At 38.9% G+C, this 25,929-nt stretch overlaps 5 protein-coding genes and 1 pseudogene across 7 annotated transcripts; 2 read left to right on the top strand and 4 right to left on the bottom strand.

Moving 5' to 3' along the window:
• Nucleotides 1-1,440: 1,440 nt before the first annotated feature.
• LOC125212655 (SH3 domain-containing protein 2-like) lies at nt 1,441-4,670 on the bottom strand. Its single transcript, XM_048112883.2, has 10 exons — nt 4,512-4,670; nt 3,835-3,951; nt 3,560-3,629; nt 3,317-3,468; nt 2,816-2,917; nt 2,510-2,710; nt 2,365-2,427; nt 2,133-2,282; nt 1,952-2,026; nt 1,441-1,868 (listed from the first exon to the last, which is right to left on the bottom strand). The coding sequence occupies exons 1-10, from the start codon at nt 4,569-4,571 to the stop codon at nt 1,752-1,754; spliced, it is 1,107 nt and encodes a 368-aa protein (XP_047968840.1). The 5' UTR covers nt 4,572-4,670; the 3' UTR covers nt 1,441-1,751.
• A 561-nt stretch (nt 4,671-5,231) lies between these two features.
• Nucleotides 5,232-6,747, bottom strand: LOC125214776 (uncharacterized). The gene is made up of 2 exons (XM_048115932.2): nt 6,556-6,747; nt 5,232-6,465 (listed from the first exon to the last, which is right to left on the bottom strand). Exons 1-2 carry the CDS (start codon nt 6,698-6,700, stop codon nt 5,459-5,461), a joined length of 1,152 nt encoding a protein of 383 aa, XP_047971889.2. The 5' UTR covers nt 6,701-6,747; the 3' UTR covers nt 5,232-5,458.
• A 3,603-nt stretch (nt 6,748-10,350) lies between these two features.
• Nucleotides 10,351-12,319, bottom strand: LOC125203490 (V-type proton ATPase 16 kDa proteolipid subunit). Its single transcript, XM_048101845.2, has 3 exons — nt 12,138-12,319; nt 11,323-11,608; nt 10,351-10,710 (listed from the first exon to the last, which is right to left on the bottom strand). Exons 1-3 carry the CDS (start codon nt 12,214-12,216, stop codon nt 10,578-10,580), a joined length of 498 nt encoding a protein of 165 aa, XP_047957802.1. The 5' UTR covers nt 12,217-12,319; the 3' UTR covers nt 10,351-10,577.
• A 3,215-nt stretch (nt 12,320-15,534) lies between these two features.
• Nucleotides 15,535-20,989, bottom strand: LOC125194923 (translocon-associated protein subunit alpha-like; annotated as a pseudogene).
• Nucleotides 20,990-21,502: 513 nt separating this feature from the next.
• On the top strand, nt 21,503-21,904 carry LOC125194914 (uncharacterized). The gene has a single exon (XM_048093130.2). It carries the CDS (start codon nt 21,503-21,505, stop codon nt 21,902-21,904), a length of 402 nt encoding a protein of 133 aa, XP_047949087.2.
• Nucleotides 21,905-23,075: 1,171 nt separating this feature from the next.
• LOC125201906 (putative alkaline/neutral invertase B) lies at nt 23,076-25,826 on the top strand. Of its 3 annotated transcripts, none has more exons than XM_048100198.2 (5): nt 23,076-23,182; nt 23,427-23,868; nt 24,148-24,579; nt 24,655-25,213; nt 25,311-25,826. In XM_048100198.2, exons 2-5 carry the CDS (start codon nt 23,437-23,439, stop codon nt 25,604-25,606), a joined length of 1,719 nt encoding a protein of 572 aa, XP_047956155.1. In that variant the 5' UTR covers nt 23,076-23,182; nt 23,427-23,436; the 3' UTR covers nt 25,607-25,826. The 3 variants fall into 3 exon arrangements, with proteins under 3 accessions (XP_047956155.1, XP_088922134.1, XP_047956156.1); XM_089066008.1 differs by lacking the exon at nt 23,076-23,182 and adding an exon at nt 23,204-23,336 and having other exon boundaries at nt 25,335-25,826; XM_048100199.2 differs by lacking the exon at nt 23,076-23,182 and adding an exon at nt 23,204-23,336.
• Nucleotides 25,827-25,929: the final 103 nt, after the last annotated feature.

Below are 25,929 nucleotides of genomic sequence, written 5' to 3'. Positions count from 1 at the left end.
AACAACACTTCCTCCGGGAAAAAATCTCATTGGATGTGCTTGGATATTTAAGCTCAAGTTTCATATTTTTGGTGCCATAGCTCGACAGAAAGCTAGGCTTGTTGCTCAAGGTTTTTCACAGTAACCGGGATTTGATTTTAATGAGAATTTTAGTCCAGTGGTGAAGCCTACTACTATTAGAGTGATTCTCAGTTTAACAGTTGGACTTGGATGGAATGTGACTCACTTGGATGTGAATATGCTTTTTTGAATGGCGATCTTGGAGAGGATATTTACATGAAACAACCATTTGGCTTTGAGCAGGGTGGACCTCACTTGGTGTGCAAATTAAAGAAGGCAATATATGGTCTTAAACAGGCCTCTTGAGCCTGGTTCTATATTGTACATTCTGTACTTCTTGGATTGGGTTTTTCAGAATCTAGAGTCGATGCTTCAATGTTCTTCAGGAAGAAGGGTGATGAGGTGATATACCTTCTCATCTATTTCGATGATATGCTAATCACAGGTAACTCTTCTTCTTCCATTCAAAAGGTGATATCTCAATTGAATTCCCATTTTTCTTTAAAAGATCTCGGGGAGGTTAATCTGTTTCTTGGAGTTGAAGTTGTCAAAACTGACAAGGGGTTGCATCTTTGTCAATCTGCACATATTAAAGATCTGTTAAAGAAAGCTAATATGGTGGGAGCCAAAGGTTGTCCGACACCTATGGTCTCCGGTTGTGAGTTAAGCAAAAATATTGGAGAACCTATTGCTGACAGAAGTTGTACAGAAGCATCGTTGGTGCTCTTCAGTATGCAACAATTACTAGGCCAGACATCAACTTTGCTGTCAATAAAGTGAGTCAATACATGGCATCTCCACTGGATACTCATTCGCGGGCGGTCAAGAGGATACTCAGATACTTATAAGGAACTCTTGACTTCGGAATTCAAATCTGCATATCTAATGGAGTTGTCTTTGCTTTTTTGGATTCTGATTGGGCTGCTGACATTGATGATAGGAAGTCTACAAGTGGATACTGTACGTATTTTGGGAGTAACCTTATATCCTGGTGTGTGAAGAAACAAACCATGGTGGCAAGGTCAAGCACAGAGGCTGAATACAGAAGCTTGGCACAGGCTGCATCAGAGGTGAGTTGGCTGAGCTCTTTACTTGGTGAGCTGAAGATTCGAAGAAAAGAAAGTCCAGTGATTTGGGTGGACAACATGAGTACAATAACACTAGCTTCTAATCCAGTTCTGCATGCTAGGACGAAGCATATAGAGCTGAACATTCATTTTGTTAGAGACAAAGTGTTGGAAAAGGAAATAGAGCTAAGGCATGTTCCAACTTAGGACCAGATTGCAAGGCAATCCTTGGTGAAACTAAGAGACAAACTTGGAGTTGTCTCTTTGTCTCTTTGATAAGTATTTATTTATAAATCTAATATTATACTAGCACTTTTATTTTTAATACTAAATGATAGTACCATATTATAAATATATAAAGCAGATTTCAAAATTACAATTACACACCAAAATTTCAAGAAAGGATCAATCGTGACTAGGATAGCCGAGTAATACATCTATGAACACAAATAAAAAGAATGCTTTAAACCAACTCGCAGTACAGCATCTGCTAAAACTGAAAAAGAAACTATATAAACCCCCAAGGAGCAATACAGATAGATATATACTCCTTAATGTAGGGGGCAAAACTTCCAAATACACAAATAGAGTGGCGCTTGGCTGCCCAAACTAGCAGAGAACAATTTAATAAACTTCAGCTACCTTGCTTGCTAGAACACGATCTCGTCTCTCAACGTACCCAAAAGGAAACCAGCCTGCTTTCCCCTTGCATTCACCTTCAGCCCAACCATTATTTGAGACCTTAAAGGAATTACAATATAGATAAATCAGAACCCAATCACGTTGCTTCCTTAATTAATGTTCAGGGGTCAAGACTAACAAACCTTTCTTACGACAACATAGTCACCAGTTGACAAATTAAGCTCCACATCAGATTCAGCTTGATATGCGTGTACAACCTGTCATTAGAAGCAACGAGAGAGGTTGGGATATATTAGAAAGATCTGCCATAAGCTGTTTTTCTAACTCGTTTGTATCCTGTTAAATACTTAGTTGCGTACGCACCTCCCCAAGAAAGTATCCCAAGGTATCAGTTGCACCATTCTGCATTGGTGAAGTAGATACATCATTTACTTCTTCATATATGGGAGGAGCTGAAAAAGTGTCCGTGCTATGGGTAGGAGCTGCTTCAATTCGTTGACGCTCAGACATCATCTGAACAAAGATTGAAAATAAAGCAGAGAATTAGCATGTGATGAGAATTAGGCTAACCCATGTCATATGTCAATATCTATACCTCCCCTTCTAGTTGATCAAGTATTTGAAGGACTCTTTGATGGTAAGCGCGTTCGGCTTCGACCTTGAAAAGTGAAGCAATAAATTAGACAGGTGCTTTGGAAATTTGACGAAGGAAGGATACTTAAATAAGCTGGAAGTGTTACCATGGTTATCAACCGTTGCAGAGTCAGCCTTTGCTGTTGAGCTTCGACAGCAGCCATAGCTGCAGAAGCTTCCTTCCCTAGTGTTGCCACATTGGACTTTAGATCTTGCAATTTTGATTCAGCCGCTTCAAGTTTAAAAACCATGTCAGGATGGGCAGCACCTTCTCTAACTTTTGCTTGTTTTCTGGCAACGTCAACTGCCTATCTAGGTTCAACGATATTTCAATGACAGCGGTGAAGGACATCCACATAAACACTAGAGATAGATTTATTTATTAAACACATGCACACACGGAACAAAAGTACCTGAGCTTCTCCCTCTTGTCTCATCCTATCATATCGCTGAGCAAGATGACGAGCATCTTCAAGTGGAGCTCCCATTACCATAGCTCTTAATGGTTCCGCCACCTAGTACACAGCAAGTTAGAACATTACAAGTTTCAAACAAACACCATATGATATATTACATAAAAACTATGAATAAGTGAATTATCATAAGAGCATGATAGATTATAGTGAAGGTTTGCCTTCTCACTATGACCCCTAGAGAGTTCAGCTTTTAAGGTGGCCTACTAACTAAAGGAAGCAAACCTTATCCTCTAAATTTTAGCATATAAGCATTTCAGCCAAAGAAAATGCATATGTACGATCTCTGTATAACACCAGTGACCAGTCATCCAGGACTTCATCAATGACCAAAGTCAAGGTACAACTACAAGTCTATCTCAAATTAAGAGGTGCCTCTTTGAAAGCCCTGAGACATTCTCCCATAGATTTTATCATACAAGTTGGAAGGCATAAAGCAACCTGTGTGCCCAAGGCTTTCAATAAATTTCCGTGCTCTTTCTCCATTTGAGCGCGAGCTCGTGAAAAACTGGAGGCTGCTTTTGATAATGTATTTCCAGTAGTGCAGGTGTTCTCAACACCATATTTCTTGCTATCTTCTGATAATTTGGTTCCTAAATGATCAATACACAGAGAATGAAAATCTTTCTACAAGGAAAAAACTAAACAGTAAAGTAAAAAATGTATTCATGTTCAACAACCAACCTATTTCAACTTGTTTGGATCCTGTAACAATGTAGCCTTCAACTCCACGAACAATGTCCCTTTGGAAATGCTGAAACATTATAAAGGAAGAATGAATATGATGTTAATAAACTAATGTGTAAACAATTTCAACAGAAATTAACGGAAGATGCTGAGTGTATTCAGAACATTTGTTGTTCCAAGACTTATTGCAATGAATCTGAAAACACATAGCTCACCAAATACACATGCAAAAATGATTAAAAGCAAATGAAATTTAATCAATGCCGAATAACCTTAGCAGCTCGAGTGGATATGTATAGTTTTTCAAGTTTCTGGTGCTGTTGGAGCTCAGCATCATCAGTTGATGCATTATCCGAACCACCATATGCTCCAAACTGCTTCAGGACAGCCTGTAATGAACCCAAACGATGAATGAAGTGTTTGTTTTCCAGATGCTAAAAGAGATCGGAATGAAATGCAAATCAAACATAAGCTAATTATCAGGTTGAGCTCAAACCAGCTAACAGATACAGATGCGCACAAACACACATCAATTAGGCAGACTTCATGATGTCACTTCAAATTAAGCAATCCAATTCGTTACATTCTAATTCTAAGTCCTCTGTTGACCACCTCAAAGTCTACAAATCGAAGCTTGCTATTAAAAATCAAGCTAGAGTTCTAGTTCTACAACAATCACCGAAAAATAAATCGCTTAAACCTATTCCCCCAAAAAATAACAAATCGAAATATCCACAATGTAACCGAAGCCGAACTGATGATGGAGCGCATTATTCCGATTTAAGCAATCCAAATGCCAGGAAATCAAAGAAAAAGAGAAGATCAATCAAGTACAGAAAAATAGTTCGAAATTGTCAACAACTGGCTCAGATCTATATTTGTAAAAGCGAATCACTCCGATACTGAAGTTCCGGTACAAATCCTGATGTAGAGAGAGAAAGGAGGGTACCTGCTGTTGCCTAGCGACCTGGTCTCGCAGCCTGGAGGCTTGCTTTCTGATTGCTTCCATTGAGGAACCGATCAATTTGGTTTTGAATTTGTATGTACGTGTAAAGCTTCAAGATGAATTGAACACGACTTTTGGGGTTTGAAAATGAAGAACGTTGGAGGAGCCGTCCCTCACTCCAATAAATCTAATTTATATAGTATAAATTAATTTCTTATTTTATGTACGTAAAATGAATTTTACAAGACAAAATAAAATATAGCTAACGACCATATAATGTCTGGTTTTGTTAAGGAATTACTAAAATTTTCAAAAAAGAGTGAATATAAGAAATGAATGAGAATTTGCTTCCTTAGTACACAAAAGGATTACTAAAATTGTATTGAATTAAATGAAATTATTTGTAAAATACTCTTTATATGAAGAAGGATGGATGAGAGTTTCACTTAGACAAGGTAGTCGCAATATGCAATACTTATTTTCGTATTAATAGACAATTCCTATTTCGAATATTCCAACTGATTACAAAACCAAGTGTTGAGTAGGTATTATATTCATACCTCCGAATGATTTTTTTAGTATATCTCATAATTAAAAATTAAGATAAACATGCATGTTATAAATTTGAATTATTAGTTGATTATACTCTTTTACAAAAGTGTACGACATGATATGCACTTGAAAGTATATGCGGAGTAAAAATCTAGACTAAAACATAGTAGAAACAAAAAAATACAAATTCATTTCGAAGTTGAAGGATAAGCAAATATCAACACACAATTTCTCTATTTCTTTTCACTCGAACTCCCAAACTTAATAACTGAAAAAATAAATTCTTATTTCACAGATGATAAATTCACTAATTCAATTTTCAAACGTGCTGCATCTCTTATCTCGAGTTGCACCACATGCACAACAAATGAAACATAGGAAAATGGCTACAAAGTAGCTCATGGAATGGGTTTAAAGGGTGGGAATTTTGGGAAATATCCAAATTTGGGGTGGTCATAGCTCTTTGGAGGAAACTTAGCGAATGGAGGGCAAGGCTTTTTATAGAATGGTGGGAGAGGAAATAGTGGCGGCAGCGGCTTATAGATAGGCACGGACGGAGGAAGAAGCGGCTTCACCACCGGCGGCTTGTAGATAGGCTTGTGAAATGGATGTGGGATCGGCTTCGTAGGCGGCTTGTAGATGGGGACATGTGGTTTGGGCTTGGGCTTGTAAACTGGAACAGATGGCGGAAGCGGCTTAACAACCGGTGTCTTGGGCTTGGGCTTGTAAACTGGAACAGGCGGCTTTAAAATCGGTGTTTTGGGCTTGGGCTTGGGCTTGTAAATGGGGACTGATGGTGGATGAACAACCGGTGGCTTGGGCTTGTAAATGGGGACTGATGGTGGATGCGGCTTAACAACTGGTGGCTTGGGCTTGGGCTTGTAAATTGGGACTGATGGCGGATGCGGCTTAACAACCGGTGGCTTGGGCTTGGGCTTGGGCTTGTAAATCGGAACAGGTGGGGGAAGTGTCTTAACAATTGGGTGCGGAATGGTAATTTTGGGCCAAACTTTTTTCCAATGGTGCTTTTTGAGGGGTGGAATAGTAATTTGGGGCCAATGTTTTTTCCATGAGTAGGTTTTAGGAAGAGGTGGATACTCGAAAAATGGCCACAAGAATTTGGAGGTGCACAAGGCGGTGGAGAAGGTGAGGGCTTCTTTGGGGGTAAATGTGACTTTTCCGTTGATTTCGGATTTGAACACGATTTGGGTGGCCTCCACGCCGCCGTGGGCGGGGCACGGGGCGGCGGCAGCGCTGTGGAGCTGGGCGTAGCAGTTTTTGTTCTTGACATCGGCGATCACTTCCTTGGGGAGTGAGATTTTGAATTTGCCATCGGCGTCTAGCTCGCCCTCGCCGACTCTCTTGATCTCTTTCTCGACCTTACAATCGATTGTTACATGAAGACCTGAATACATTTATTGCATGGAGTTATGATCATGATTCATGCATGTTTCTAATGTAGTATAATGAAAAATAGATTGTGACTATGACTGACCTGAGAAGGCGTGGGCATTTTTGAAGTTGTTTAGTTTGCAATCAGCGCATTGTGAAGATCCAGCAATCTCAAAAGCTGCATTGCAGAAGGTGAGCAAACACAGCAACAGAAAAGTTAGACTAAGGGAAAGGGAGTGAAGCCTCATTGGAAAACAGAGAAGATAGATCTCTCACTGATTGTGAGTTGAGAAAATGCACGGAAATGTTGTTCTATATATAGTGCTTTCTGGGCAGACCCATCTTAAATGATCCTATCACATGAGCTTAGGCAATATCCCAATAGTGCATCACACAATTTTTTTTATTTTATTACTACTATTTTACTAATTTTTCGGTTTTTTAGACCAATTTCAAATTGTCTAGTACAAAATTGAATCATTATAAATTAATGAAATGTATCCTGAAAAGTAAAAAACATAAATATGTACGGTGTTTTATTATGTTACATACTTTACATAAAGAAGGCAATTTATTTTACTGAATGAAATCCTATTGTTGTATCTGTAAACTGTCTCACCACCTCTTCTGTAAAGGTCGTCTTTGAATATGGTAGTGGAAATCCCGTGCCATTCTTTAAGAAAAAAATTCAGTTAAATTTCTTGAGCGACGCATCTGCAATTTTACTTGTACCTCTAAAAAAGAACTACGTGTGTATAAAAATAATAATGATGTTGTATTTTTAATTGTAAAGGAAGCATTCATTTTTTTCTTTTAATTGAATTCGTCGAATATCTGCCCCAGCTCTAATTAAGTTTCTAAGATAAACTAAACATGAATAGCCTCAAATTAACAATTTTTGGCTAGTCTGTGTCCTACTGAATATAGATGAAATGGGGGCACCTTAATTTTGTCAAATGTTGATTATTGATTCAATAAATATAATAGTACTATACAAAATATATTTAATTATGTTGAATAATCAAGCAAGTAGTGTAGGGGTCATCACAGTCGTAACTCGGCTTTAATTGACTCCGCACACATTTACGGTTGAGACCGTGACAGAGCCTTTTGACACAAATAAATAAACCAATTAATAAATTCACAATCCTAACAATATCATATAGGAATAGGAGTATTGTTTTTCACCGATATATTAAATTATTAATAAATGCTTTTGTACTTAGACACTTATTTTTGTAATATGGAGTCCAATTTGGAGTTCGAACGTGGAACAATTTATTGGGCAATTAATCACCTTATTGCACCTTAAATTATAATGTGAATTGGCTGAAAATGATTTTTCAACTATTAAGCGTGCTTTAATTTGGGTAAATGCTCTTCATAAATCGCACATGCATGTAGTTATATATATCGGCCCTCAACTTTCATAACATCCACGACCATTATTACAAAAATTAAAATTTTGAGTCGATAAAAGAAAGTTATTTGTTTGAATATTCCTACAATATACAAATCCTGCAACACGAAGTAATAACTAGATATTGTATATTCCAGTAGTATCAAAAAATGAGAAGTTGATAAATAATCGATGTAAACAAAAAATTATGACGAAATAACATCATATACTCCATGACATGCTCAAGGATAAATATATCACCATCCTAAACATATCCTTAAACCCTTATTATTGTTTTAAAGCATTTATATCCTTTTCATTTGATTTGTACATTTCAATAAATTGGTATGTGTGCGTGTGTGTCTGTGTGGAACTCTTAAACAAACTAACATGTCAATTTGGAGTGTGATATTAAATTGACAAAAAATGCAGATGAGATTTCTTTATTTCATTTTGAAACATAGGATACTTTAGTATTATCTCATTTTTAGTTGCAAATGCAATAATGAGCAACCCTTTGTGGATGGTGTTTTTAGGTAAGGTAGTGAATACAAAATAATTTGGTTAAATAATCAAGAAAAAAATCAACAAAACAAAACTATTCGATATATATAGTTAATAAAGCTTTTCGAGATATAAATATTTGGAGGATGTATATTGGGGTAGTGATGTATTCTGAGAGGGAAAATTGAAAAAAAAAAAGTACTCAATAAAATGACTAGTCGGTCCTTGACTCCTTGTAAAAGCATATCATAATAATTGATGTATACATGTGCTTTAAGACTATATGCATGACTAATGTTTAGACCAAAACCTTAAATTTGTAGCCGTTTTTTGGTCAACAAGTAGTTGTACTTGTACCTCAAGTAAATAATTTCCAGAGGTTGTAAGTAATTGTCATAGCCAACTAGCTAGCAACAAGAGTCGAGGCTGTCACTGTTATTTACTACACTAATAAACAAATATTTTGCCCCCTATTTCTCTTTCAATCCCACTACACAACCTTAAATTCTCAAACTCTGCATTATCATTTATAAAGTGCCGCACCACATAAAATGTTGCTTCAATGAAAAGTGCAACTTTATTTGTGAAGCTGTCAAATAATTAAGGCATGCGCTGATAATGTCATATTTATTCCTAAGCCAAATTCACAAAGTTCCAATATATAACAGCGATAAACCTCGGAGTAATGTATGCGGTGCATGACATGTCATAAATGAAACACGGACTCAGTATTAGATTTAATTAGTTTACTCCGTAACTAAGAATTATGGGAATACTTACGGCACTGATAAACTACATAAGTATTGAATTTTATGAATGTTGTTTAATCGGGTAAATTCGTCTCAATACTTGATTTCGAGAGAATACCATATAAGATTAATAGTGACATATGAGTCTCGGCCTTCCCCATATGACGAAATTGATCTTGGCGAATTTAATATCAGGTAATCTCGTGTCAATTTTGCAAAATATAGAGCACCCCTTAGGATATAACGTAATCAAATGTCTCGGTAGAGAGTGAATTCTACAAAATATCACTAAACATATTCTGAGAAAGGTCTCCCATGGAGCAAATTCAGTAAATTATACTGAGACAAGAAAGTATGCCTCAACAAGATCCTAATATTCTACACTATGGGCTCGTTCATTTAAAATAGTATATTTTGTGATTAAATGTGTACTACTATTAAATATCACAACTTAATCCTGGATAGAAATCATATGATAATAAGTCATAGTCACCCCTACAAATAAAATAATCTTAGAACTTAATCCTAGATGGGTAATTATATGACAATGAGTTATAGCACCGAACAACGCCTATATGAATAAATAGATACTGAACAAATGCCTAAATAGTAAGAGGATTCAACATATAAGCATTGTGATGCGAAGATAGGTCTCAACAGCGAATATGTTTCAAACAAAACTTAATACGGTTATACTTCGTCTATAAGGTCACTTCCACAAACAAGATGGTGGAATTTTCAAACATCTTGCGGGACTAATAGGTGTCTCAAAAGAGGGCAAAGTGGCAAATTTTAGATGCATCTATTGAGACACTAATAAGTACATAAAATGCACTAATACTCTGCCTATTCTACACAGACGCTAAAAGAAATGTCACAATAAAAAAGGCTTCGTCAATATAGATGCAATCATCTACGAGATACTAACAAACTTATAGGCCCAATATTAGACCTCTTCTATAGAGACACTTACAAACGTCGCAGGTGGAGAATATTTCAAACACCGGTTCAGACACTAATATTTAGAGTTGGTTGTATAACACTGGCAGACTAGTGCGATTTTAAAAGAAATCTAAGAAACATAATGTCAACTTCTTGTTCTAGACTTCTGGGAACTCTAAGCCGCCACTAAGTTTCAGGCATTCAGTAAATATGATGAAATACCAATCTACACTTATTTCCATGTCCATGCCTTATAAACTGTTTGCATATCACAACTCCAAGAAGCGAAGAAACACAAATCAAATAAATTCGATATAGACAGCTCTACAAGCTTTTTATTCTGCTGAAAACGAGTAAATGTATACAAATAGCATCAAGAAACAAAAAATAAATATCCAACATCATCAACCGTGAAATTAATCGTAGTACAACATAGTTCCCTCAAACCTGCCACAATTGAAATTTTCTCCATACTCTGAATTCCAGGAGTACTATATACTCTTCAATGCAATTAAATTAATGGCGTGCTTCCTAGTCGGCTCTAGACTGGCCAGCTCGTGAAGACAATATGATTCCCACAATAAGACCATAGAGTGCCAACGCTTCAGCAAAAATAAGAATAAGGATCATTCCGACAAATAACTTTGGTTGTTGTGCATTGGCCCTGCAAATAACATTGCATGCTTGCTATGAGAAAGACAGAAAAATAAACTTCTACAATCCAAGTGCCCAGTTATAATACTGTGTACATTATTATGAATAAGAAGCAAATGAAAGTATATCATATCTACAGAGGTCTATCAACAAAATATAGACATGTTGATTCCATAGCCTAAAAAATTGACATGTCATTTGTTCCTTCCACAACTCAGCTTGACAGATAAACGAGGGTTTGTTCCATGAATAAGATACAACATATAATCAGGAAAGTGCTCATACTACGACATAACATTTTTCAAGCCACATGTTGACAACCATAAAGAGCTCCACAGTTAGTTTTGAACTGGAAAATTCTTAGATATTTAATTTACTGAAAAGGAGTAGCTACCGTAAAGTAACTATTAAATATGAATTACAAAAGATAAATTATTTGATGCATAATCTACTTCCATCCCTTATTATCAAACTCAAGATCATATTAAAAGAATGGTAGAAGAAATACAGTTAAATCAATTCAACCAGACATGTTAATACAACAACAAAGGCGATCGACTACATTATGTCCACCAAAAGAATTCATAATCACTACAGCTAAGAGGTAACAAGATATCCATACCTAACACCAGCATCACCAACAATGCCGATAGCCATTCCAGCAGCAAGGCCAGCTAGGCCACAGGCAAGACCAGAAGAAAGATGGGCATAACCATCAAAAAGGTAGTAGGACTTGGCTTTAGGGTTGATACCTGTACTGATAATGACAGCAATAATCAAACCGTATATACCCAAAACACCAGCCATGACCACTGGCACAATTGATTTCATGACGAGCTCTGGCCTCATCACTCCCATTGATGCCACACCTACACCACTCTTAGCTGTCCCATAGGCCGCACCCATACCTATAACAACAACTTCATTACTCCAGATCCCCACCGAATAGGCCAACCGTAAATCAATCTAAACCAATAGATTATACGACAATCCCAAACACAATCTAATGCATGGAAACAAGATTTTATAAGAGAATATGAAATTGTATCAAGGAATAACCAAATAGCAATATTGGTGGGAAATTGAAAAATTGAGTTAAATTCGAACAGAAACAATACATCAAGAAATATGAAATCTGGAGAATTACTCAGCCAAAAGAAAATGAATCCCAACCAACAGGGATCCAGATTCCAGATGGACCAGATCAGTGTGCAAAATGTAAATAAAAGCTTCATTAGTTTTCAGTAAAAAGAGAAAAAATGTTACGCAATTGGAATGAAGACATTTAATAAGAGCATGAGATCGATCAAAGCATATAGAGGAGGCAGCATAACAAAACTGACACAATCCATAATCTCTCTCTAGTGATAGGAAGAAAACTAAATCCTTCCATTAAATTCAAACAAAATTAGAATGAAAGATGCGATAAGAAATTACAAGAGAAGACGAGGGCAGCAGCGGCGCCAAGGAATCCGAAGAATGGAGCAGTTTCATCGCCACTGAATGTGGAAGACATAATTGCAGATCGGAAGTACGCCTGAATTAATCTGAGGAAAACTGTATCACTAGGGGTGGGAGCTTAGATCTGTCGATCCCTGTGATTGGTGTTGAGACAGCTAATAATAATATCATTGAGCAAAGAATGCAACACGTGGCTTCTTCAACTATAGATTCTCTTTTTCCTTTTATGGGCCCGGTTAGATTATCAGTTTTCAGGCCTGGTGAAGTCTATGCATTGCTGGCCCATGTTCTCTTTATATTAGTATTAAGGTTAAAGATAAGTTGTGGTCCTTATATATATGACAATTTTATAATTTTAGTATTTTTTGAATTATTGCATTCTGAATAAATGAAAATGGTCCGGATTTAATCCATTTTGGATATAGTCATTAAATTTTTAATGGTCAACAACAATTAAGTAAATTTTAACTGGAAGAAAAACTTTTAATTTGAATATAAAGTAGGAGACCCCTCAATTTTCTTTAAGTACTATAACCTAACATTTGTTATTGTTTTGTTATAAAAAGACTAGAGGCCATTTGTGGTCCAAAATATTCTAATTAAAAGTTGTTAATCTAGTTAAAATTTATTTAAGTGTCGTTGACCGTTAAAAAGTTGACGGCTCCAAAATGGACTAAATTCAGATCGTTTTCATTTGTTTAGGATGCATTAATTCAAAAGATAATGTTTTGGACTAAAATCGTAAAATCGTCATATTTTTAGGACCACAAATGCCATGTAGTTTAGTATTAATACATGATTGCAACTACAATATTCTCTCTTTTATTTTGAAATGGCTATTAACAGTATTTTATTTCGAATGTCTCAGTTGTATAAATACTGAAGTTACTTTGTGATGTGGGTGATATTAAAGCACTTTGTAATTATCTGGTGGATTAAGTATGATGACCAACATGTGCAATTGCTTATTTTACTTCTATATAATTTTTGTAATTGTTATTTTCGGTTTTTCAGGTAGGGGGTATTGCCATTTTCATGTGATTTCGCTTCCCATGGTTCTACAATAAATCTATGAAATAAATACTAATTAGAAAATAAGAAATGTTAATAATGAATGGTGAAAGAGATGATAAGGAATAATGTTAGGGGAAGGATCAGGAATCAGGTATCAGGAAAAAGGGCGTCTTAGAGCATGAATAACCCTGGCCCAGATTTGGGCCGCAAGTCCCCTCCACGTCAATCATTCCCTCAAATTAGGGGTTCCAGGCCACAACTCGGGCCACAACTCAGGCCACAACTATTCATCTGCACTATTCACAACATATTTTAATCGTAAAATAGAATACGTTGAACAATTAAAACCGAGAAAATTCATTGTTCAGTCGGAAAATAGAAAATTACAACATTGAAATTTAAAAATTCGAAAAAAAAAAAATTTAAAACATAAGTCAATTGCGGTTCCAAATTTCTTCAATTAGATCCGCTTGGAGGCGTGTGTGTTGATCTTCTTGGCGCATTGCCGCTGAACGGGCCATGACATTGCGCACGTCGGGAGGAACACCTTGCACGATCGGATCGGTGACAGTGTAGCTACTGCTGTCGCTGACGAGCGGATCGTCGCTCCAGTCAGTGGCGTTGTCTCCCTCGTCCTCAACGATCATGTTATGCATTATGATACATGCATACATGATGTCGGCGATTAGCGGACGGTGCCAACCACGGGCCGGTCCCTTCACTATAGCCCAGCGTGATTGGAGAACTCCAAATGCGCGCTCCACATCTTTCCGAGCCGCCTCTTGCTTTTTGGCAAACAACTTCCTCCTATCCGTAGTCGGACATGTGATGGTCTTCACGAACACGAGCCATCTAGGGTAGATCCCGTCTGCCAGATAGTACCCCATAGTATACCGACGGTGGTTGGTCGTGAACTCTCCGGTAGGCGCTCGCCCGGCACACAAGTCGTTGAACAATGGAGACCCGTTCAACACATTGAGGTCGTTGTTCGACCCAGCGACTCCAAAGTAGGCATGCCAGATCCACAACCGTTGGTCGGCAACGGCCTCCAACACAATCGTTGGATGCGAGCCCTTGTGCCCGCTAGTGAATGCTCCTCTCCAAGCCATTGGACAATTCTTCCACGGCCAGTGCATACAGTCGATGCTGCCCAGCATCCCCGGGAAGCCGTGCCTCTCCTCGTGCATTCGCACCAATCTGCGAACATCGTCGGACATTGGCTTTCTCAAGTATGTGTCCTTGAATGCTTCGATCACTGCCCGACAGAATTTGGCTAGGCAAGCGCGTCCAGTATGCTCGCTCACATGGAGGTACTCATCAAACATATCTGCAGTTGTTTCGTAAGCGAGTTGGCGGAGGGCGGATGTGCATTTCTGTATAGTCGATATACTTTGCCGCTCGACAGCATCGAAGGTTTGCATAAAGTACGCGTCACGAGCCACAACTGCGTTGACAATGCGCAAGAACACATTCCTCCGCATCCGGAACCGGCGACGGAACATCTGATCACTCCATCGAGGATCTGCAGAGAAATAATCCATGAAAAGCCGCAAACCAGCTTGTTCACGGTCTCGGTGGATATACATCCGAGTACGCGGTACCCGGTCGTGTTGCTCGTTCCACGCTTGGATAGCAGCTTGATAGCGTTCCACCTCGTTGTTGATTTCTTCTTGGATTGCGGGCATCGCCGTCTCTAACATTCGAGCCATTTGAGCTTCGATTGCTCGTTGGCCCTTCACGCCGAGGATTCATTTTTCGAATTTTATGGTGAGTGAGAGGGAATGAAGTTGAAGTGATTTGAAAATGGATGGAAGAGTGATATTTATATATTAATTTTCGAATTTAAAAAAAAAAAAAAAATTGGAGGGGACTTGCGGCCCGGCCCGAACGCAAATAACGCCGGGACGGGCCGCAACCGATGCGGCCCGAGCACGCATATCGCCGGCCTGGACGTGACGGAGGGAGAGGCCCCGGGACGCAACTGCGTCCTCGGGACCGGCCTGGGCCGAGCCGCATCGTCGTCCAACGCTAAACACGGGCCGGGACTCGTGAGTTGCGGCCCGGCCCAGTAGCGTTATTCATGCTCTTATTGCTGATGCCCATAAAAATTGTGTGAGTTCACAATTGACAGTGATATAATCATTACAAAAACCCACCACCACCTTTGTCGAGTTCATTACAATTCAGTATAAATGGTTAAACTTTAAAAAATTACTATAAATCAAAAGGAAACTCATGCTACAATACCGAAGGTAAGTCCTGCCTATACTATTCTCTTTTACTTACTTAACCTCCTCCAGATTTTCCTCTGTGTGTCGAACCACTATGCTTGGTTACGAGAATCCACTGAGCTGCTCGTCTACTTCTTCTTCTTTGATTTGTTCGCCTGAGCTTGGGTATACGCAGTACCCTGCGCATAACGGATACAGATAAATGGGGGTAATTACACCTTATATACAAAATGTTTCACTAATGTTTCAATTGAGTACAAAATGTTTTAAGTTAACAAATATCATACAAAAAAGTGTGATTGGTGTTTCAAATTAGTACATTCCGTCTAAAAATCATTAACATCATTACTTTTTCTTATTTTTCATTCTTTTCGACTCTAAAATTAGCTACAAATATTAGCTGAAAGTTAAATGTGAATTCATTGCTTGATAAAATGCCCATATGACCATGCACAAGGTATTATTTAGAGAAATAATATCATGTTTTTTAGACATAATTTTGGAGAAAAATAAGAAAAAGTAATAGTGTTAGTGATTATAGATGGAATGTACTAATTCGTAACACTAATTAAACTTTTTGCATGATACTTATTTGTTAACTTAAAACATTTTGTACTCAATTGAGACATTGGTGAAACATTTTGCATGTAAATTATAATTATTACCTGGATATATAAATGGTCACACACCGCCAAGCTTGCCTTGGTTGGATCAATACAGTGCTTAGCATAAAACAACAGTTTGTAGAGTCGTGTTTTCAAGTGTATGTAGAAAGAACTAAGAAGCGAACCTGCAGCCACTCATCCATATTGCCAATGCCATCAGTTGTCCCAGTTCCAACTTCGACCTTTGCAACCCTCTTGGTTTTCTAGATGTCAAAAAACAAGATAGAATAAGGATAGTACAAGAGCAGAAAGAATGATCACCTTCGAAAAATTCTGAATTTGGCCACGTAGCCAGATCCCAAGAAGACCAAGGAGGGCTACAGCAAGACAAAACAAGAACACGGACTCAACACTCAGCAGACCGCCCACTTCAGTAAACTCGATTGTTCCATTGTAGAATACTCTGGTAAGGATTCTGGTCTATCTCATAAACAATAGTTCCAATGAGATCATATTCACCAGACTGCGCCAAAGAAAAAGGATCAACAATTCAAAGTAAATTGATACAGAGGGATAGAGCAGGAAAGTTGAGCCGTATATTCTACAGTTTTAAATGGTTACCTGTAAGAACTTGCTAACAGTAAAAATGTATGGGAAAGTAGCTTGAGCTGACGGTGGAACAGATGCATTGTTAAAAGCCTAGTAAAATGAAATGTATGGCCACTATCAGAGATATCCAATATATCCATAATCAAGAGCGGAATTTCAAAAGAAGAGCTGCTTCAATATAGTGTATGAGAAGGTGAAAACAAGGCTACATGAGTGACCGACTATTGTATCAGCCTTTTTGGAACATTATACATAGGAGAAAAGCAACAATACCTGCGACGAAAGATTTTGAATCAAAATCTTTCGTCGCAGGTATTGTTGCTTTTCCTGAAATTGCCATGAAAATATAACAAACCTAAAATCATGTGTCTGCAGATCAACCAATTGACATGTAGCATAACAAATAATGATCTTAGGAAAAAAACATATGAAGACCATATGGCCACAGGACATACCATAATACCATGATTCGATGCATTTAGCATAAAAGATACTTGGGTAACAATTTAGCATAGACTCACCCCCATTGCCAATTCTAACAAGAAGTTCACTTTCTTCTCCAGCTGCTATAGCTAAAAAAAATTAAAGGTACCAATCTCAGATACAATTCAAATACCACAGAAAGCCAACAATAGACTTGATAACCAACATTACAAATATAGGGAGAAGCTAACACTTTGAGGGGTTTTTGGGGAAAACACATGGTTTCGACGCCTGCAGCTGGACTAAAGTTTCCTCCACTGAAGTCTTGGTCTTGGACGTCATCGCCAACAATCCCGAGATCCCCTCCATCTCATGGGAATCAACTTCCGCATCAGGATCCGGTTCGCATCTTGCAACTGCTGAGACATAAACAGTGATAAGAACATAGAATTCATTTCCAGATCATACAAAATGTAACTGACAACTTGGGGAAGTTTAGCAAGTTCCAATTTAAATTCAGAAATCAAATTAGAAATCAACTAGGAATACGTAATTAGAAATAGAAGAATACGTAATTAGAAAGTATTTTAACATTATGTACTACTCCACAAGATAAGGAATTAGGAAATGCTAATTAAGCTCATAAGTCATAACAAGATTTTATAACATTGCAATAATTATATTACTACGTTCATTAATAAAAAATAATTTTAATATAAAATTAGTAAAATAAAGAGAGATAAATATAAAAAATATTGAACTGTTTAGTAGGAAATGAAACCTACTATACTTCATTAAAAGAAAAAAAAAACTAATCAATAGATAGAGACTAGCCAAAAATTAAAAACAGAACTATTTTTCATGGATAAATGTAGTTTTTCATTAACTTTGAATTTATAATAAAAATAAAATTAGTTCATCTTTTCAATAACTAGAGAATTGACATGGAAAGTCAAATTTGCATGTATTGACATGCGATATCTACATGCATATTGTCACGTCTACATCACGTTAATTCTCTAAATTACAAAATAGTTTATTCTAAAATCTGAAAGTAGTTATTTTAATTAGTTCAAATCAAAAAAGAAAAAATGGTTATCTTGAATGAGACAAAGACAATACCTATTTTTTTGCTGCGGTCTTTTACTTTTTTTGAGTCGTTTTGGTGAATATTTGGATATTGTTCATTATTTTTATAGTATTATCATCTATGAAGAGTTTTGTTCTGGTTTTGCATAGTATATATCTGAAGTACTTGTCCTGCTCTATAGTTTGTAAAATTTTGATGTTTGCTTCCATCAGCTAAAGATAGCTAAAATTGTTATATGGACTATTTTGAGGAAAAATTTGATATGAAAGATAAAAAACAAAACATGATAAATGCATATTTTAGGTTATATGATTTCAAGATAGATGAGTTATATATCCTAATGTGAATCCTCTAAATTGAAGACTCATGAACTTGCCCCGGACTTGTTCTTGTAAATAAACCCAGCGAATAAACAAGATAAGAGCACTCCCAATGGCACTCCCTTATTTCTCCCTTATTTCTCCCTAACTCCTGCCACATCAGCGCCACATCACATCACATTTTATCCCCAGTTTTTAGCCAACTGCTACATTGGTTTCTCCCTTATTTCTCCCTAACTCAACATTTCATTTTTACATCATTATTTTTTATATTATTTAATTTTCCCTACAAATGTATTTAATAAATAGACTAATAATGAACAATTCATCGTTGTATTAATCATTGGAAAATATAATACAACGAGAAAAAAAAAACTAAGACGGAGGGGCCGGAGGGGCGTCGGGATCGAGGCCCATCGTAATCTGCAGGCTTTGGATGCATTTCCAGAGGGCCGCCTTTTCTTCAGGGGTCCCGCCGCCGGTGAAGTACAGCGTGTACATCTGCGTCAGAATTGCGACATTGCTCGAATAAGTGGCTTTTTCTAAGTCGATGTGGGGTTCCGACTCGACTTCCGACGTCGTGCCCTTCCCCTTCCGCCTCCCCTTCGCCTTCTTCGCTACCTCCGGGCGCTCGTGCGGACCATCCCCACTCAAGTCGATGTGGGTCGCGCTCCCCTCGCTCTCCGAAACGCTAAGTCGCGAGCGCACCGATTTCCCGTGCAGCGCGACGTGCATCCCCGTCCGGAATTTGGGGAGATCCTTCAGCTTATCGTAGATGTTCCAATACTTGAACCCCTTCGACAAGTACTTGCCACAATACCTCTGCATGGCCTCATCTCGGACCATATGCTCGTTCTGGCCACTAGGCATGTTCGCCAACAAGTTAGAATATATACCGTTGAAGTGGCCGCAGTCCCTCATGAGGCGCTCCCAATGCCGACGGATCGCCTCGCTGCCATGGTCCTTCATTGAGGCAATCTTGTGGCTCCTGTACTTCGCGGCAACCCGCTCCCAGAATATGATCTCAGTCTGGTAGTTGCTGCGCTCCGCGTTCTGTGACGTGTCCGCCCAGCAGGTGGCTATCAGCTCGGACTCTTGCAGAGTGTAAGTAGTCCTTACCCGCTTCGGCCTCTCATCGGAACCCGTATCAGTCGCAGCCGACGACGCCGGCGCCTTCCCCCTCCCGCTCCTAGAAGGCGGCTCGGTGGGCGTTTCTTCCACCTCGAAGTCCTCCGCGCTCAGTGTCGCGGCCTGAGATTCTTGGTCGCCTGGGGTTGATCCGGGGGTGTCGAACTGGGGCCGATACACATCGTCGGCTGGAGAGGGCATTCTGCCGGCAGAGTTGAAGTACGGAGAAAGTCTCCGCGCCGGAGGAGTCTGCAAAGGAGACGGACCCGCGTATGGAAGTTGGCCGGGAGGAGAACCCATCGCCAACAACGAGTGCATCCACTGCTCGTTTGCTTCATCCGTGTTGGGAATTTGTGAACTCGACTCTTTCCCCTTACCCTTACCCTTACCCGAGCGGGAATTTTTCTTCCAAAAGCTCATAATTTTTGGAAGATTGATGAAGATTGAAGATTGGGAAAAGAGATTGAAAATGGAGAGAATGAAGATTGTGGGTGATGAATGGAGGAAGTGGAGGAAATATTTATAGGGGTGGGATGTAAAAATAGCCGTTGGGCCGAAAAAAAAAAAAAAATTAAATATCGCCGATTTATCGCCGAGCGTCGCCCACAGTGGCCAGCGATCGCTCGGCGATAATCCGGCGAAAAAACGCCGCTTGGCGTAAAATCGGTAGGATTTTCGCCGAAAAATCGCCGAAATCCTCCCAATGGCCGGCGATAAGTCGGCGATATCCGGTGATTTTTCGCCGGATTTTCGCCACCCCCATTGGGAGTGCTCTAACCCAAGAAATGGAACAAGGAAAAATGGATAAAAGGATAGAGGATGGATTAGTGTTATGATTTAGGTGAAGAACAAGAAAGAAATCCCAAAGGCACTTTCACATACAAACACCTAATGGCTCCACAAACTAGCAACACAAGAACTAGCAAGCATACCTTTACAATCAACCTTAGCCGGCAAAAGATCGAATGCAACCCGAAGGAATTTGATAAGTCTTCAAAAGATGAAGAAGGTGAGCTCTCAAATATGGAGAAATGGTCTCTTACAAATATTCAAAAGCTGAGAATGAAAACCCTACAAAAGAGTATTTATACTAAAACAAAAGTAATAGGGAAAATAGTCTTTAAAATCTTAAAAAATGGCATTTTCGGGCAAAACGCCCGGCCCGGGCGTTTTGGGGCCTTGCCCGGGCGTTTTCTCTGTGGCCGGGCATTTTTGGCAGCTCTGCGCGACTTTCGTCAAACGGCCATAACGTCCTCATCCGAGCTCCGATTGAGGCGTGTAAGGTACTCACGCGAAGCTCTTTTGACGATAAAGATAAAGGTGGTCTTAGAACACCATTTGGACATCATTTTGATAGGAAAATTCTGGTTTGAGTCAGACCTCCGAATCCGGCTTGGCTCCTTGCCATATCTCCACCTTCTTTTCGGACCCCAATCAACCCATGGCCCTCGATGTCGTTGCATCCTATGATTGTGAATACCCGGATTCACATCATCCTCTCCTTCTTTGTGAAAGGATTTGTCCTCAAATCCGGTTCTTCGATTATTCTCTAGGACTCCCGGATTCACATCACTACCAAACTGCTCTTGAATCTATGCATTTGTATCATAAAGCTGAAGGAGGCCGATGTGTGCCTCAATTTTGAAACTATATATTGTGTTTATTTGCCTATTGTTTGGGAACTTGTCTATATGTGTATATATGGAACTTGTGGCTGAAGAATAACTGGAATCATATACTTGCTTTATTTAAGAACCAAATTTTAATATCCTTTTTCTTGATTAGATGCTGGAATCCATATTGAGTAAACTGTAATTCATCATAAAGCAGATATGCTAAAGTCTCCTTGTAAAGCAACTCTTGCCTTTTCCCTCTCTTATATGTCATTCTTGAAGCAGAGCACAATACAGAGGAGAAAGAAATGGCTTGGAACCACATGAGGAAACGAGGCCCGGAGTGGACACAAGGCTGGACAGGGCAAGCCTTGTCGTCCATCTCCGCGCCTCCTCTTCCTCTGGTCACAGTTTTTGCCATCGTCGTCTTCTTGCTATCGCTCTCTCAGTATGCAGCGTACAGGGAGCTAATGCACCATGCTATGTTCAATTTCAAGATTTTACTGTTTGTGGCTCCTGTTTTGCTCGTGTTTTTGTTGCGCTCGAGCCTGCTTAGCAGTGTAGGGGGTATCAGGTTCCGGTCTTCTCCTATCCGGGAGGCGGGCACATTCCCGTGGGGCGTGGCGCTCGTGCTGGTGGCGCTGCTCCTGCTGCTGTCTTACCGGTCTTCAGTTCAGTCTAGATGGTTCCATTTTGGGAGTTCTGATTAGTCTAACTTCAACAAAATCACCTTTCTCTTCTAACTCCAAATCAATACTATCATATTTATAGTTTCGTTGGTATTGATAAGTACTCCATAAATGTTTACACATGTTTGATATATGGGTTTGAATTTAGAACATTGCTCGTATAAAAATGTGTAGGTTTTCTCCTTGTAACCATTTTCCTTTTTTAATAGTTGGAGAGACTTTTTTTTCCATATGGCTTGGGTATTGTTAGTGACAATTTTTTGAAGGCGGTTGAGATGAGATATTTCATCCGAGATTCGTACTACTATAAATTTATTGATTATACAATTGTAGACGTAACTCTAAGTTTGGTAAATTACAAATCTATCTATTATACTATGCCAGAGTCTGACCCGTGAGTATGGGTACAATTAGAAAGATATGACCTTTTTTGTTTAAAATGTGTTATATATGGAAATTAATTTTACTATGTTATCTTTATTAGTTATGTATTAGTATTACTGTACTCCGTTACTATCTTATCTTTACTAACTATCCAATATTTTACATATTGTTCCTAGACAGAGACAGAGTACAAATGTACACTCAAATATAGTACTCCTCCGTATTAAAATATCTTAGCTTCTCAAAGCTATGTTTGTTTTTAATTTATAAGTACTATCCAATAAGAAGAATTTAAAATTGCCGAATGTTTACAGTAAAATTGTGTACATTAAATTCTGAAATATTATGTAAATATCAACATAAACGCAGCTTTATTTAGTAGGAGTAGATGTGGAAGGGTTAGGCTAAAAAGCTCGGTTTATAAAATACGAGTTGCAACTATGAACTTTACAACTTTACTAGTACTTACAAATTATCCGTGAAACATAATGAATATTGTGAAATGCGATAAATTTAAGCCAAAAACTGCGAATTTATTCAAAAAAAATTCACTACCCAATAAACAAAAAATACACATTTAAGTTTTTATAGGGTGCACGGTTGAGACTTAGAGTGTTGATCTAATTTCAGCTAATACAATAATCTAATGCATGCAATTGATGTTGACGTTTTGGCCTTTGTGTACACGTGTGCAAGCTGCCACAATCGTATTATTGCTGCTTCTGCAACAATTTCACCCGTTGCTTTTCAATTTCGCTATAAATTTAAGTAGAAATAAACAAAAATATCTTACTACGGGTACCTTTTTTCCATTAACCCATCACGTTAATCGCATGACCTGTTTGCTCTCTCTCGATGCATGTACAATTGACTTCATTAAGAATACCACCACCACTCACCACAATCCCCTTTCAGGTCATAAATTCGCTCCTTTTTCTTCCTAACTTTGTGATATGTTAGCTCATGCATTTTGGATCCTCAAATAAATCTGTTTTAGTGATTTCATTGTATTTTGGTGACATCAATTGTTTCCACTTCTTTGGTTGAGATTAGATGATTTTCTATACTTGTGCGTTTCTAATTTCAATTCTCTTTTTTTTTTGTTCACTCTGTCAGTGTGTTTGCTACTTTGCTTATACAGCTGAATTTGAAAATGCAGATAATAAAAAATGTCTTCAATAAATGTGGAAGTGCTGCAAAATGGTAGTGTTAACAATGGTGATTCGATCATCAATGGGGGGCACGAATTGGATGAGTATGATTTCTCTAGGCTTGTAGATCGTCCGAGGCTTTTGAATCTGGAGAGGCAGAGATCATGTGATGAGAAGTCACTTAATGATTTTTCTGTGGGCTTCTCACCTCATCCATCTTCGAGAGCCGATAACTTCAGTCGAGCTTTTGATAATCTCGATAGCCTGTATTCGCCTGGTTGCAATACTCCCATGTCGCATTTTGGCTATGGGATGATGGCCTCTGATCCACACCCCATGATAGCCGAGGCGTGGGATGATTTGAGGAGAGCACTCGTTTACTTTCGCGGTCAGCCCGTGGGCACCATTGCTGCTTTGGATAGCTCTGATGAAAAACTCAATTATGATCAGGTGAAGGCCCCCAAATTTATCTACTTGCTGTTGAACTTGTTGGATCATACATACAAATGCTTGCTTTACCCTTGTTGTTAGATCATAGATTCATAGCCATAGGTGCTAGAATTGGGGGAATTGATGAGAATAAGTGTACAAATTTCTCAAGTAACTACATTGAGGTTTTGATAGGCTTTAGTCACAAGTGTAGAGAAGGTCTAAGCTATATCTTAAGAGTTAACATTGGAAAATGCATATAACTTACAATAGTTGACAAATAATGTAACTCGTGTGTAGGTGTTTGTGAGGGATTTTGTTCCGAGCGCACTAGCTTTCTTAATGAATGGTGAGCCTGAAGTAGTCAAGAATTTTCTTCTAAAGACCCTTCGCCTTCAAGGGTGGGAGAAGAAAATTGACCGGTTCCAGTTGGGTGAAGGTGTTATGCCGGCTAGCTTTAAAGTACTGCACGATCCGGTCAGGAATACAGAGACGTTGATGGCAGATTTTGGTGAGACTGCAATAGGAAGGGTGGCTCCAGTTGATTCCGGCTTTTGGTGGATCATACTTCTACGAGCGTACACTAAATCCACTGGAGATACGTCCTTGGCCGATAAGCCCGAATGCCAGAAGGGCATACGCCTCATACTGAGTTTATGCCTCTCAGAAGGATTCGACACCTTCCCCACTCTCCTCTGTGCTGATGGATGCTCGATGATTGATCGTAGGATGGTGAGCATTGTTTTATCTTTTATAATTCATCTTCATGTTGCCGCCTCATTTTGTTTGTCTTTGACCAAATGCTAGGGTGTTTATGGTTACCCGATTGAAATACAAGCGCTGTTCTTCATGGCTCTAAGATGTGCGATGATCTTGCTGAAGCATGACGGGCCAGGGAAGGAGCTTATAGAGCGAATAGTGAAGCGGCTGCATGCCTTGAGCTACCACATGAGGAACTACTTCTGGCTGGATTTGAAGCAGCTCAATGACATATATAGGTACAAAACAGAGGAGTACTCCCACACAGCGGTGAACAAGTTCAACGTGATGCCCGATTCTCTGCCCGACTGGGTCATGGATTTCATGCCGTTACATGGAGGCTACTTCATAGGGAATATAGGGCCTTCGCATATGGATTTCCGCTGGTTCTGCTTGGGAAACTGCATCGCGATCCTTTCATCCTTAGCAACACAAGAGCAGTCATCTGCAATCATGGATCTCATTGAGTCGAGATGGGAGGAGTTAGTGGGAGATATGCCCCTCAAAGTTTGCTACCCTGCTATCGAGCATCACGAATGGCGGATTGTGACCGGATGCGATCCTAAAAACACGAGATGGAGCTACCACAATGGTGGATCATGGCCAGGTTTGAGACCTAGTTTCCCATTTAGTTCAATTTAAATTAAATGTTTTTTCTATTTTTTCTTTAGTGGCTGGTGTAAGAAAATGAGTTGAACTTGCAGTGCTGTTGTGGCTCGTCACTGCAGCGTGCATCAAGACAGGGCGTCCTCAGATCGCTAGGCGAGCCATCGAGCTGGCTGAGACTAGGTTGTCGAAAGATGGTTGGCCAGAGTACTACGACGGGAAGCAGGGGCGCTACATTGGGAAGCAAGCGAGGAAGCACCAGACATGGTCCGTGGCCGGGTATTTGGTTGCCAAAATGCTGCTTGAAGATCCTTCACATTTAGGTATGATCGCCATCGAGGAAGATAAGCATCTCAAACCTGTGCTGAGACGATCTTCGTCGTGGACTGCTTGATCAAACATGAAGTAGTTAAACCTACAAATATGTAATAGGAGTATTTGGTTGCTTTTATGGTAATTTCATATCTTCATCTATCTCAAACTTGCTAGATTTTTTATTGTTCATCTCGAATTTTTGTATGTTATTGTGTGATGGTGATCCTTGTCTCTTGAGTAGTAGTATTAAAGTAAAAGTTAAGCAATGCAAATTACAATTTCTAGGAATTTTTATTTTACCTGAATTTGTAGTAGTTCTTAGAGTGTATCGTTATCATGAATGATCCCTTGAAAAGGAAAAATTGAAAAACGAATCTTCTTGTATTTATTAAGAATAAAGGT

This window comes from Salvia hispanica, chromosome 2 (assembly GCF_029641045.1).
Source record: "Salvia hispanica isolate PSC_SH4W2 chromosome 2, Shi_PSC_v1, whole genome shotgun sequence".
NCBI classification, from domain to species: Eukaryota; Viridiplantae; Streptophyta; class Magnoliopsida; order Lamiales; family Lamiaceae; genus Salvia; species Salvia hispanica.
Note: the sequence above shows the minus strand (reverse complement) of the source record. Positions and strands in the feature narration are given on the sequence as shown.

Excerpts from the sequence above, each read along its gene's own strand:
- LOC125212655 (XM_048112883.2), bottom strand. The coding sequence starts at position 4,571 with ATGGAAGCAATCAGAAAGCAAGCCTCCAGGCTGCGAGACCAGGTCGCT. Across the intron at positions 2,918-3,316 it reads TGAAAGCCTTGGGCACACAG|GTGGCGGAACCATTAAGAGC; the intron begins GTTGCTTTATGC and ends GCTGTGTACTAG. Across the intron at positions 2,027-2,132 it reads TGGGATACTTTCTTGGGGAG|GTTGTACACGCATATCAAGC; the intron begins GTGCGTACGCAA and ends TTCTAATGACAG.
- LOC125201906 (XM_048100198.2), top strand. The coding sequence starts at position 23,437 with ATGTCTTCAATAAATGTGGAAGTGCTGCAAAATGGTAGTGTTAACAAT. Across the intron at positions 23,869-24,147 it reads AAAAACTCAATTATGATCAG|GTGTTTGTGAGGGATTTTGT; the intron begins GTGAAGGCCCCC and ends ACTCGTGTGTAG. Across the intron at positions 25,214-25,310 it reads CAATGGTGGATCATGGCCAG|TGCTGTTGTGGCTCGTCACT; the intron begins GTTTGAGACCTA and ends TTGAACTTGCAG.
- LOC125214776 (XM_048115932.2), bottom strand. The coding sequence starts at position 6,700 with ATGAGGCTTCACTCCCTTTCCCTTAGTCTAACTTTTCTGTTGCTGTGT. Across the intron at positions 6,466-6,555 it reads AAATGCCCACGCCTTCTCAG|GTCTTCATGTAACAATCGAT; the intron begins GTCAGTCATAGT and ends AAATGTATTCAG.
- LOC125194914 (XM_048093130.2), top strand. The coding sequence starts at position 21,503 with ATGGCTTGGAACCACATGAGGAAACGAGGCCCGGAGTGGACACAAGGC.
- LOC125203490 (XM_048101845.2), bottom strand. The coding sequence starts at position 12,216 with ATGTCTTCCACATTCAGTGGCGATGAAACTGCTCCATTCTTCGGATTC. Across the intron at positions 11,609-12,137 it reads TGCTGCCCTCGTCTTCTCTT|GTATGGGTGCGGCCTATGGG; the intron begins GTAATTTCTTAT and ends TTGTTGTTATAG. Across the intron at positions 10,711-11,322 it reads GTTGGTGATGCTGGTGTTAG|GGCCAATGCACAACAACCAA; the intron begins GTATGGATATCT and ends TGTTATTTGCAG.